General features: G+C 43.0%; 1 protein-coding gene across 1 annotated transcript in view; it reads left to right on the plus strand.

Annotated features, from left to right (window-relative positions):
• Positions 1 to 13,225, plus strand: part of PIGU (phosphatidylinositol glycan anchor biosynthesis class U) — a 169,452-nt gene that overhangs the window by 33,897 nt on the left and 122,330 nt on the right. The window contains exon 3 of the mRNA XM_086932287.1: positions 7,469 to 7,528. Within this exon, the coding sequence (XP_086788413.1) occupies positions 7,469 to 7,528 (60 nt within the window). The remainder of the gene's footprint in view (positions 1 to 7,468; positions 7,529 to 13,225) is intronic.

Raw genomic sequence — 13,225 nt, forward strand, 5'->3', positions numbered from 1 at the left:
TAACGGAGCTCCCGCTGCAGTTGCGACAAACCCTTGTGTACAGCCTACCTGCTCCTGTCTTCTTTCCTCCAGCACCACTGAGACTCCTGGCTGTGTTGCTCACCAGGAGACCACCTACTTGAATCCCAGCGTTTCTACTGTGACTTCGGCCTACACACCTACAGCCACCACGCAGCTGTCATTAGAGACCTAACCAACTCCCAGAGGCCTGATCCTTCAACCACCACTGGTACATCTGGAATACATAACTCACTGCCTGTCTTCTGTGATCCTTAAGTCCGTAAGAAGCGCCCAACACCACATCACGGATGTCCCTGGTCCTCCGGTAATGGGCCTTGATCACTGTAATCGCACAACCACAGTGTACAAACTACCTGCTCCTGACTGATTCGCTCCAGCTCCGCTGTGCCTCCAGACTGTGTCACTCTCTAATCTATTCCCAGCAGTGCCACTGCAATATCGATCTACATATATGCACTCACCGCACAGCTGCCATTAGAGGCCTACCCAACTCCTAGCGGCCTGATCCTTCCGCTGCCAGCGGCCATCTGGAGTACGCAACACGTTGCCTCACCTTAAGATGGCTGCCATATAGCTGAGAAACAAACTGCTCTATAGTAATTGGGCACTTACAAACTTACTAGCTATGTTCTCACTCACCTATTTGCTTACTTGCTACGATCTTATCTATTCTGTAATTACTCCGAGCACTGCTTGACACAATTTGTATTATCAACAAACACAGAGCCCCTCCAGGCACTCCTCTCATGCTTATTTTTCACCTGCATTTTTGTGGGGCGACAAACGGAACCAACACCTGGAGAAAGATCAATCCATAGGCCAACTAACAAGTATTTGACAAACTGTCTAATTACTTAACAGAAGATCGCCCAGATATCCATACCATCAGACATTTGGACAGCAGCCATTGGTCCTCAGCCAGTGTCCAGCAACCAGTGGGTCTGCAGCTAATAGAGAACAATAGGCAACAACCGACAACATTTATCTCCCAACCGACAGTAGACTACAGTTACCAGCAGTTGGTATCTTCAATCTTCTTTAATCACCTAGCGCTTTCAACCTCTCTCACCAAGATAGCCGACCATAAAGGAAAAGATTTCAAAGATCAGGAAGAACACCAAGAAAGCAAAGCTCCTCAAAAGTGACCCAAACCTGATACCCCATAGCCAGACTGCCAAGAAAAAAGCAAAAGAGATCTGTCTGTTAACGTGGAAGTTATCATCCAATGTCTGGGTGCTCTACATAATTTAACCCAAGCTCCGAAATCCAGCAATGATGCCATGAGGCAAGACTTCAGAGCTCTCCGAGACGACGTGAGGGGTCTCTCCAGCAGACTCACCGAGGCCAAATCTAGAATTGGTTCCATGAAAAATACCAACACCGCGACTGTAAAACGCTTGGATCAATCATCATGCAATGAAAATGATGGTGAGAAGACTCTCAGAACTCGAAGACCGTAAACGGAGAGGAAGTCTACGTATTTTTGGCTTACCAGAGAACACTGAAAAAGATGCCAACTTCTGCGTGGAATTCCTGGAATCCTGGATCCCTCTCACACTGGGCTTAAATTTCGACAAAGACTTTGAAATCGAACAGGCGCACAGTATCCCTTCAAGCATTCCGCCCAACTCTGTACCTGGCAACTACACTCGCCGTAGAACAATGATCTTTAAACCATTGCGTTATCCCCACACCTAAATCATTCTCGCCCACATAAGGAAAAATCAACAAGCTGTATAGAACAGATCGCGCATCATGATCGCCCAGGACTTCTCAAAAGTAAGTGTGGCCACAAGCAAGGGCTTCCTGGCCCTGCTTCAAGGTCTGAAACATCCCCTTCTCCTTCACCGGCCCAGCGAGATTTCGCATATTCTTCAAAGACAAACCATTGGTCTTCTGCACTCCTACCGATCTTCAAGCCTTTTTGGACACAGCCACATAAACAGATATGTCCATTTAACTATATATTAGGGGTTTTCCTGCTACAACGTTTTCATGTGCCTATCATTGACCTTTTTCACACCTGTGTACACGTAACCACCTGTGTCCTTTGTCTCTATGCTAAATACATCCTTGAGCTGCTGTGGTCTCTCACATTAAGGAAAATGGCCATGATCCTGTTTCTTCAGTTCTAACTAGTTAATTTCAGTCTGGTTGTTACTGGTGGTAACGCTCTAACAATCCATCTCAATACTAACTCCACAACAACTTAAGGGTGGGTCATGGTCTAATCCAATCACACCTGGATATTATACCTCAATTTACTCCCTTGAGTGTTCTTACTCATTTACTTACTTCTGTACTCATTCAAGTGCTCCGTTACTATGGTACTCTTGCACTAAAGCACTAAAATACTTGGTTACATTATTGAATCTACGAATAACCTACATACTCATGTATGATGCCCTGACTACAGTTTTCTCCTAGTTTTTTTTCCCATTTAAACACTTCATGGATTTGTTATTGCATTTTGTGTGTAATTCTTGAGCCACAATAAGCTGTACATCTCACACCAGAATGTTGTACCATTAGGATGGAGCTTCTCTGCCGATGGTTAGGCCCGGCCCTCCCATGGCCTTCCTTTCTTCTTCCCTAGATTGGGTTTGAAAATGAGGTTCACCTGAATTTCAAGGGTGGGGTGGCGGGCAGGATAGGATTTAGGGTTCTATTTGGTTTAATTATTTCTCTCTCTTACTCCTTCTACTCCTCCCAGTTTCTTTCTTTCCCTTACCCACACCCCCAACCACCCTCCCCAATGTAGGTGTAATTGAGGTGTATGCTCCCCCAAGCAGGTCTGCAAGGCTTCTCCCATGGTTTTTGATCTCACTACCCCACTCGCTGTCTGTCATCCCTGAGCCCAAGTCATTGCGGCAATATATACCCCACACACGTTCGCGCTAGATCTACCTGGCCACAGGTCTCTCCGCCACAACCTCAGATCTCATCACATATCACCTTGCAGCCCCACACGGCCATCAGCACTCCGATATCGACTTCTCACTAACCACTCAGCTGCTCCATTACCTGATGACTGACGTCAGAATCCTCTCTTTAAACACCAAGGGCCTCTCCCACCCAGTAAAACTTTTAAAAATAGCTGATTACTGCAATAAACTGAAAGGAGATTTTATTCTCCTACAAGGGACCCATGTTGATTCAATCAAAGATGCTAGATTATATTGCTCCTGGGTCGTAGATACTTTACTTTCTCCAGCCATAGCCAAGAAAAACAGTGTCATTATGTTATATGCAAACAAATCCGGGATAGCCGTCCTTTCCCACTCGCATGACCACCAGGGACGATGGTTAATCACAAGGATACTAAAGAAAAACAGAGAAACAGCTGTAGTAAATATTTCCCCACCTAAAGATAACTCGGTTGCCTTTTGGCAAGACCTAGACAAGCGCATCTCAGAAATCCCAGATAACGTTGGCATCATTGTGGGGGGACTTCAACCTACTAATGGAAGGTGTCCTAGATAGAACTACACAAACAAATTTATTGACAGCAGGTCTCACAAACACATGAAACTATGCTGCAAGAATAACAATCTAATTGATAGATAAAGATTATTGAACCAGAGTGGTAGTGACCACATTTTACTCCTCCCCACATTGCACTTTCACAAGAATTGATTATATCCTTATAGATAAATCTTTAGTGCCCAAGGCACAGAACCCCATAATCGAGCCCTTACTAATTAGTTACTATTCATGTATATTGCTTGAACTCTCAATTACAGACATGCACCCACCCCCAAATGTCTCGAACCTTAATGACTCACTCCTGGAGGACAACCTATCCAAATCTAAAATCAGGGAAACAATCCAACAATCCCTGGTAGAAAACAGAGCAGGGGACATATCGGACTCTGTTCAGTGGGATGCCCTGAAGGCCACTCTCAGGGGTACCCTAATGACACTAGCTGCCTCCAGAAACAAATCCATGAATAAACGTCTCAATTCTATTGCATCTAAAATAAATTCCCTAAACGAATCCATCAGACACTCCTCTGGGTCTCAACATATTCCTAAACTGTGCCAACTACAATATGAGTACAATCAAATACTAAGTATTAGAGCGCAGAAATGGGTGGAAATTGCCAACGTGGAAAAATCGACCACTAGAAACAAAGCCTGGAAGGCCCTTGAAAAACTACTTAAAATACTCTAAAAACAAAACCATCACCTCTGCCATTGAAAACAAATCAGGCCTCACAGTAAACTTCCCCCCTTTGAGATTCTTGAGGTGTTTCAGAACTTCTACTCAGACCTCTACACTCCAAACAACACAATCAACCCAAAAGACTATGTTTCATACCTGAACTCCTGCTCTCTCCCCTATCAGCCGAGTATAGAGCCCTACTTATTCCTCCAATTACTTCCGATGAAATCCGCTGGGCCAGTAAATCCCTCACCCCAGGCAAGGCTCCAGGCCCCAATGGGTATACAGTGAACTTCTACATCTACTAAACGTGCACCGCCATCCTAACATAACCCTTTCTTGCCTTGTTCCAATCGTATACTTCTACCGGCCGAGTCTCTGATTCAGCCTCATAGGCCTCAATAGTAGTTATCCTAAAAGAAAGAAATGATGCACTGGAGGTCAAAAACTACAGGTCGATATTGCTAATTGATATCGACTCTAAAATATACACCAAAATTCTGGCACGAAAATTAGAGAAAGTGCTACAAAAATTAATTGCCCCAACTCAATTTGGATTTTTTAAAGGCAGGCTAGCCACGGACAACATCCATGTTTGTTGCTACGCCCTTGAAAAAGCTTGGTCATCGTCCTCGCCCACCATGGCGATGGCGCCTGATGCGGAAAAAGCCAAGGTCTCCTGGATCTTCCTACATGAGACACACCGCAAATTCCAGTAGGCGAGAATGTATCCGCATGGTGATGGCCCTCTATGCTGCTCCAGTGGAGACAGTCAGGGTAAATAGCAGACTATCCAACTCATTCTCTGTAGCCCAAGCCACCAGGCAAGGATGCCCCCCTCTCTCCTATTAGTTATCAAACCGCTCTTATGTTACCTAAAAGCGAATGACAACATCAAAGGTGTCCAATTCCAATTGGGTAGGCAACTAATTGCAGCCTACGCCGACGATTTTCTGATCTTTAGATTGTGAGGAATCCACCGAGTCGATTGAACACATGCTCTCCACATGCAAAATGGTCCAACCACTATGGTCCAAGATACAGCAAACCATTCAAGACATCTTTAAATCCATTTCTCCCCAACCCTACTGACCTCAACACTCTGCCTTGGTGCATATCCACCTATCCCCACAAGACTCGCTTCTACACGATCTCATGCTAGCCCTAGGTTCTAAAACAATTCTACTAGAATGAAAATTCAGCACAGAAATACCCTTCAAGAGATGGTGGAACATTCTATGTGCCACCAGAAGTGCCGACAACATCATGTATAAAAAAAGTTCACAACACTTCATGCTCACATGGCCTATGGGACTCCGTCGACCATGATCTCCAAAAAGTGGACCCTCCATAGTTCTCATACACCAGGGCTGATACCACAACCACACATCTTATGGCTTTTAGACCTACTTCCACCTAACCCCACTGGCCTCCACGACACACCTGGAGACCATGCCCCTCCTCCCCTCCCCCCTCACTCCCGCCCTCTCTTTCGCCTCTATCTCTCTGCCTCTTGCACACCCTATCTATCTGCCTCTTGCACACCCTGGTATTTCATTCCCCCACCAAATAATGTATCTTCTGCTTAATCTCCCCAACCACCCAGTTCTTCTGCATGGGCCAGTCACATATGCTTCCATTCCATCTCTACCTATGGTAAGCCTGAAGTCACCAGTCCTACTATTGACAAAGACACCCCAGATGCCGTATTTTGTATACTATAACGCTGTTTTCCAACTATATTGAATGCTGCTATATACCTTACTCTGCAATGTGCAAATATCATCCACTTTGTTGCAGCTCTGTTTTTCTTTTATATATATTTTGGAAATAAAAAAAGCCTTTGAACATAAAAAAAAATGTCCCTTAACTCTATAATTGTCATGCCTTCCTTTTCGATTTCCATGAAGGGCGCTCGCCAAAGATGCCTTTGTTGAGGTTAATATTTGACCGAGTCAAGTTCAAAGTGTCACTACCATTTGATAGTATTGCTACTAATTAAAAGAGAGGCATATAAGAGTCAAAAATGTACTCGACTCCAGGATTTTGAATTAATGTCTGACTCTCGGGAGTTCTCAAATAATTTTTAGAGTACTCTTAGAAAGCTTCAGAGTCGCTAATTCCCAGGATCCTTCACAATCATTTCCATAAGTACACATTGAAATGCCCACTTAAACATATTGAGTGGAAATGTAATGTTAATATGCATTAGCATAGCTTTTTATATGCTCAAAATATATTTCCCATTTTGAGAAACTCCTTTTCTCTACATGTTCATCAGTTAGCTATTCTCCACATCATCACCATGATGGACTTAAACATATCTTTGAGAGTGAATACCTTGAAAAGATCGACTTGTTTATCAGATATGTTTATGTTGGATTTCAGTTATCCAACACCATTCTGTTTACTTATTTGCCGTGTTAGAGGCAGACGAGGACCACACATATACGCAGAAATGTACCACAATCTACTAAATATGGTTTTCAGAAAATCTAATTTTAGAAACACTACAGTGTTGTGGACTTATGAATATTTTGCTACTCAGCAGCAACTATTAAGTAAGAACCTTCACAGCCCGTTATCAGTCAGTATTAATGGTTTTTCCACATTCCTATCACCTGTTTTTCTGCGTAGTTCACAGTGTTTGGAACTTCTCGACATCGAGTACAGCAAGAAGACTTCGATTTCCAGGAAGTAAATCTCGCACATAACTCCATCATGATATACTTGCCACAAAACGTGCTTTCTTACATATTCTATAATGCTATATGAAATGAATGAAATGAAATGAATTCGTATTTGTATAGCGCACTTATACCCTGAGGTGTCTTGGCGCTGTACGCATACCGCTGTGGAACCCTTCCTGGCTTTTCCCTGTGAAATGCCCACTCCTGGGCACCCCCAAGGTGAAGCCAGGCATCCCGGCGCTGTTGGGGCCGTTGTGGAGATTAAGCAAGCTATTGCCCAGAGTTGCAGAGTGGGACCCATGATTAGAATAGGCACCGAGGCGAGAATTATCAGGTCCGAGGAAATTGAGCCCAAGACCCGGGTCCGAGTAAATTGAGCCCAAGACCCGCCGAGGCGGGAATCGAACCCTGGTCCCTGGCCAGACCTCTGCAACAGGGTCTGCCGCTCTAACCATTAAGCCACACTTTTCCACATATACCAAGTATCTACTATGCTAAGGTATTTATTATTGTAATGTAAATTTTAAACTATAATGTTTAAAAAAAGAATAACCTATACTGACTGTGTCTCCTTGTGTTTTTCTTTCCAAAGACACCTCTGACGATCTACCTCTTTCATTTCCTGATTGATTATGCTGAGCTTGTATTTATGGTAAGCACTAAATTCTTTTTCAAGTATTTCGACTTTGAATTCGTGTTTTGCTCAAGCAAAAATGGCAAGGTCTATGAATGGACTGTTAAGTAGTCACATTTCTTAGATTTATGAAAGGTGATGAAAGACTACCATGCCCATCTAATATGTTGGCAGTTGCAACTGAAATCCATTGACGTAGTCATTCGTAGACTTATGGCAGTTTTCCCACTAGTTCACTAGTTATGTGGCACAGCACTGACATAAGTACAGGCTTGTTTTCATCCCCTTTAAGTAGTCTTGTCAGCCAACATATAGGGGCATTCCAATGTGGACGGAAAGGGAAGAGGCTCCATCATCGGTGACCCCTATCCCTGCTTCAGACTGTGGCAGTAAAAATCCCACATGACTTCAACACTTTCTGCTACTGCCTCACAGAAACATGCACCCAACTGTCACTAAGCTGCATGGCTCTGAGTGACTGAAACCTCTTCTCTGCCATTTGAACCGTCTCGAAGGTAAAAACACTCCCAGTTGCATGCAGGTCACCTTTCACAAGGGTCTGGTGATCTTATCCTTCACATTTTCATAACATGCCTCAATTCTTTCACATAGTTCATTCTTCTTCCACATTACAAAGAATATAATGGGTATGGTGGCAGAATATCGTGTACTAAAAATTGTCTGGGGAAAAGTATTGGGCCCCAAATATTGTTTTTATAACTATCACCATAAAGTTAATAATGTGAAATCTATTTACAGTAGGGCATAGTCTTGTGAATGATATTTAGGGCTCAGTGTTTGTCTGAAAGTATTTTTGTCCTCAATATTCTGACATACTACCATATACTGTGGTACAAGGCTCTTAGTCGGGGTTATGTGTTGCAACATTGCCAACATAACAAATCATATAAATCTAGAAGTAGTAATTATGTAATGAAAAGATTATCAAGCAGTTTTGTGCATTTTGTAACATATTTACAATAAAAAACATTATTGGGCCGATTACGATGTCGGGTGGAATTGCTTCCGCCCGATACACGTCTCGTAAATGGGACTGACCGACCTCCGGTCGGCGGTCCCGACTGCCTGAGTGTTCAGTCGCATTCCGACATTCCCCTATGGGAGCATGTGTTAGGGCTGTAAACCAGCCGTAGTACATGCTCCCGTAGGGAAATGGGAGGTGGTGTTAATGCTGCACCCCGTGCCTGCACAGGTTGCAGCTAATAACAGGGGCGACGACTGGCCGGTTTCAGTTCCAACCGGCTGATTCCGATGGGAACTGAAACCGACGACGGCACTCGGAAAGCCTCCGACCGTCATCGTAATATGCCCCTATATGTCACATTAACTCTGTTTTTAAAATGTTCTTGTACTAGTTGCTATTGGTGGTTTTAGTTCCATGGGAAACACTGCAAAAACTCCTGTGAATCCCTCCGTATTTCCCACTTTTGAGCCACAAAAGTTGTAAATTCACCAATAGGAATTGCTTGGATAGAGGGAGACATAGTCTAAAAAGCTGCAACACCCTTGTCCCGAAATGAAATATTGTATCATATTGGCACCTGGGGGATTCGGAGAAACAATTATGTCAACCCGTGGTGAAGAGTGCTGGGAGTTATTCAGAAATATTCTCTTCTTTGCTCCCCCTGTGGATGGTACGAGCCGTTATGTAATTAATTGTATTCTCCTAGTTGACATTTTCTATTTAGAAAGTGTATATAATTCTATAAAGCATGTAGTGCTTCCAAATTTCACTTATGCACAGCTAGAATTTGTTAGTAGTAAATACTAAGTACAGTAATGAACTTCGTACGTAAGCAAAACAAACTTAATAACTATTCTTGATCAAGTAAAGAATTGCCAAATTCACCTATACAAATCTCTGCAAACCATGTGCTGGTAACTTTTTGTTGTCATATTTGGAGTCTATACTTTGAGAACTTCCTATGTTCCTTTTTGTACTTTACTGATTCCGGATGGCAATTTGTTAGAGCTTTCGGGCCAGGAAAAAAATACAAGAGCACTAATGGAGAAAATATCCTTTGTATAATAAAGGCATCAATCTCAGATTTAGCAGCAAGGCCTCATATATTCTTAATTGAAATCACCCTCCGTTACCCCCCAGTTTGAGCTCCCAAATGCTGATTTTTGCCAAAGAAATCTAATTTGAGAGAAGTTGCATTTATTATGATCTTCTCTGTATAGATTCCAGTCACCTAAAATGTACAGTTTGTTTCAATTTTATTTTGGTCATGTGCAATCAATGTGCTGCCCTACTTTTAATTATTATCAATGTTCGAGGGAAAAATAATCTATTACTTAGGGTTGTGCGAAACCCTCGTTATCTGCTGTAGCATAATTACGTGAAATAACAGCAAAATTACACGGAATTACACAACATGCATCTCTCACTCATAAAATTACCCAAACTCAAAAAATGTATTTCCTATTGATTTCCGAATGGTCATATTCAAAACACTGTCACTTGCATTCAGATTTATAGTTTTGCCCTCGAAAATGAGTCAGTCGGCTCGGGTACATTAATAAAATAAAAATAAAAACGTTCTGAAATTTGGGTGACCGTTTCATTTAAGGAACAGCGGCTTTCATTCAAAACTTTGCCATTCGCATTCGGATTTTTAGTTTGGTGCTAAAAAAATACTCGAACGGTCCTTTAGGGTAAAAGTCTTCCTGAAGTGGCACTGGCTTTCACAAATTACCCGAACGGTATATCCTGCATTAAAATTTCAACCCCAAAATTATGCAATATGGCATATAATTTCTCATGCATGAATTTTGTTACACAAAATTGCCAAAATTATGCAGTGTTGTTAAAATTTCGCCCAGGTGTATTTATTTAATTATTTATTTACTGCAGTTAATACACATTGTACTAACTGATTTCTTTATAACTTAAAACGTTTTAAGTTAAAGCTTACCTGGATTAATAACGTGTCTGTTTTATATTGTTCACTAGGTGACAACTGTGGCATGCATCAAAGCTGGCATACTAGTTTAAACAATGCATTATAACGACAGCTCTGAAACGAACTAAATGGCTGCACACAGCAAAGTAAAATAATATTCAGTAGCCCATTTGCTTGTGGCACAAGTCTGAAGCTAAATATGTGAAGATAAGATGTAAGTTCTGAAAAAGTACATGGTCTTGACAGGCAAATACTAGAATGCATAAACTAGACCAGAGCAGCAACAGAGACCAGACTGGTAGATTCACACCTAATGTTGCTAATTCAGTATAGTGCACCCTGCCAACTTTTCAGCACTATGGGGCCAGATTCCTATCTGGGCCGACCGAGCCCAGTGTTTTCCGACCGAACCGGACGCCTGCAGTCCGACCGAGCGAGTACGATGTAGCTTTGCCAGTGTACACCCGCTGTGTTTGGGCACACTGCTCCCTTCCCCTCACGCTGCCTATGCCTGCTCATACTCGGTCCCCACAGCTAGCTTCACAGCCCGACATGAAAGGGCACTGAAGTGACGCTGATCCAGAGCCTCCACCCCTCCCCTCTTCAGGCGGGCTGAGCAAGCAAACTTTGCCCAAAGCTACTGCAGCTGAAGTGAGTAACCGATACATAAAGCATGTAACGCATTGATTTATTGTGGCCATTTTGTACAGACCAGAAACCGGTCCCCGGTAGCTTGTTTCCTTCCCAGTGAAAGAATTGGCTTGGTAGTTTGGTTTGCCCTGTTCCCATGATACACTGGTCCAGGGTCAGACTAATTTGCATATAGCCAGGTTCTGAGCTGGGATGGTGCAGTGAGCGAAAAAACGGTGTTGGATTAAGCCCTGATCTCTTGACTGGGTGAGAGTATTCAGCTTAATTCAGAAACTCTGTCCATCACCACCCCCTGTTGTTTAATTATTTTGTCCACCATAAGCGTGGAAGGGTATACTCAGACGTGAGTCCCTTGCTCATTGCACCATCAGGATTCAAGCAAGCCGGGCCGAAGACGGCTGAAATGCCAGAAACCGGTCCCCGGTAGCTTGTTTCCTTCCCAGTGAAAGAATTGGCTTGGTAGTTTGGTTTGCCCTGTTCCCATGATACACTGGGCCAGGGACAGTCTAATTTGCATATAGCCAGGTTCTGAGCTGGGATGGTGCAGTGAGCTAAAAAACGGTGTTGGATTAAGCCCTGATCTTTTGACTGGGTGAGAGTATTCAGCTTAATTCAGAAACTCTGTCCATCACCACCCCCTGTTGTTTAATTATTTTGTCCACCATAAGCGTGGAAGGGTATACTCAGACGTGAGTCCCTTGCTCATTGCACCATCAGGATTCAAGCAAGCCGGGCCGAAGACAGCTGAAATGCCAGAAACCGGTCCCCGGTAGCTTGTTTCCTTCCCAGTGAAAGAATTGGCTTGGTAGTTTGGTTTGCCCTGTTCCCACGATACTCTGGGCCAGGGACAGACTAATTTGCATATAGGCAGGTTCTGAGCTAGGATGGTGCAGTGAGCTAAAAAACGATGTTGGATTAAGCCCTGATCTCTTGACTGGGTGAGAGTATTCAGCTTAATTCAGAAACTCTGTCCATCACCACCCCCTGTTGTTTAATCATTTTGTACAGACAGCTTCCGTCTAAGGAACAGGGCATAATTGCTGTAAAGCACTTTTTGGGCCCGCATCCACCACTCTGGCGTTGGTGGTAGACTAAAGTCACCCAACACGGTGTGTGATTTTTAGGTTTCACATAGAGCACTGCAGCATGTCGACTGAATATCTAAACTATCTTGAAAGGGAAGTTGCTATGTAGGAGAGGAGTGTGGACAGAGAGTGATAGACTCATAAGGGGGGTGGGGAGGTGAGGCAAATGGAGACGAAAGTTTGACAAATGAAGGAAAGCATGACCACAAGAAATAAACTGGAAGAAATAATAACAAGCATTTGCAATGCAATAGGTCTCGCATTAGGTAAATGAAGAGACATTGCCTTTGTAACTGTAAAAGTAATACCGGGAACAAAAAACTTTTTTTTCTTCTATTTATTCACTTTTGTAACAATGGCAGCACAACATTGTTTACCCGCTGTATTAACTTTCCATTTACAAAGTCAATAACTCTGCATTTAACTAATGCAGACCTATTGCATTGCAAATGCTTGTTTAACAAGATACCAGCTGACAAGGAGAGGTCTGGTAACTCTTGGGAATGTTCAATGCAGTTCTGTAATATCTCTCATTCTTATCTCTCTACCTTGGTATTCCACACTCTTTGGTCTTCCTACCTATTGCCTTGGAACCTTCCACACTTCCAATCACTTAGTTTGAAACTTTCTTTCCTCATCTTCTTACTTCGCTGAATCTTCTGTCATCAGTAGCGCTTTCTATGTGTGGTGCTTAAATGTATCCATGATCTGTCTTCTCACTGTCCTTTTGCTTTTAGACAACTTTACATAACCTCTTGCCTCCTTTGCTCTTCCTCTTGCATTCAGCGTGTCCAATTCCTTTCCCTTCGTGCCACTCCATTTCCCAAGTCCTTTTCCACGCCAGCGTATAACCGCTGTAATTCCCTGACATTCTTGTAGTTTCATTCACAACCCTCTATTTGTTTCTCTAAAACTCTCCTCCTTCCCTTGATTTCCCTGGTTATTTTCCACATGCACAAGAGAAGGGTGCCTACATTTTAATGTTTCATCACCGTTTTTGTATATTTCTGTCTTTGTACTGCGTTTTTGCTAAGCGCAGCACTTACATACAA

Source organism: Lissotriton vulgaris, chromosome 7 (assembly GCF_964263255.1).
Source record: "Lissotriton vulgaris chromosome 7, aLisVul1.2, whole genome shotgun sequence".
Classification (NCBI taxonomy): domain Eukaryota; kingdom Metazoa; phylum Chordata; class Amphibia; order Caudata; family Salamandridae; genus Lissotriton; species Lissotriton vulgaris.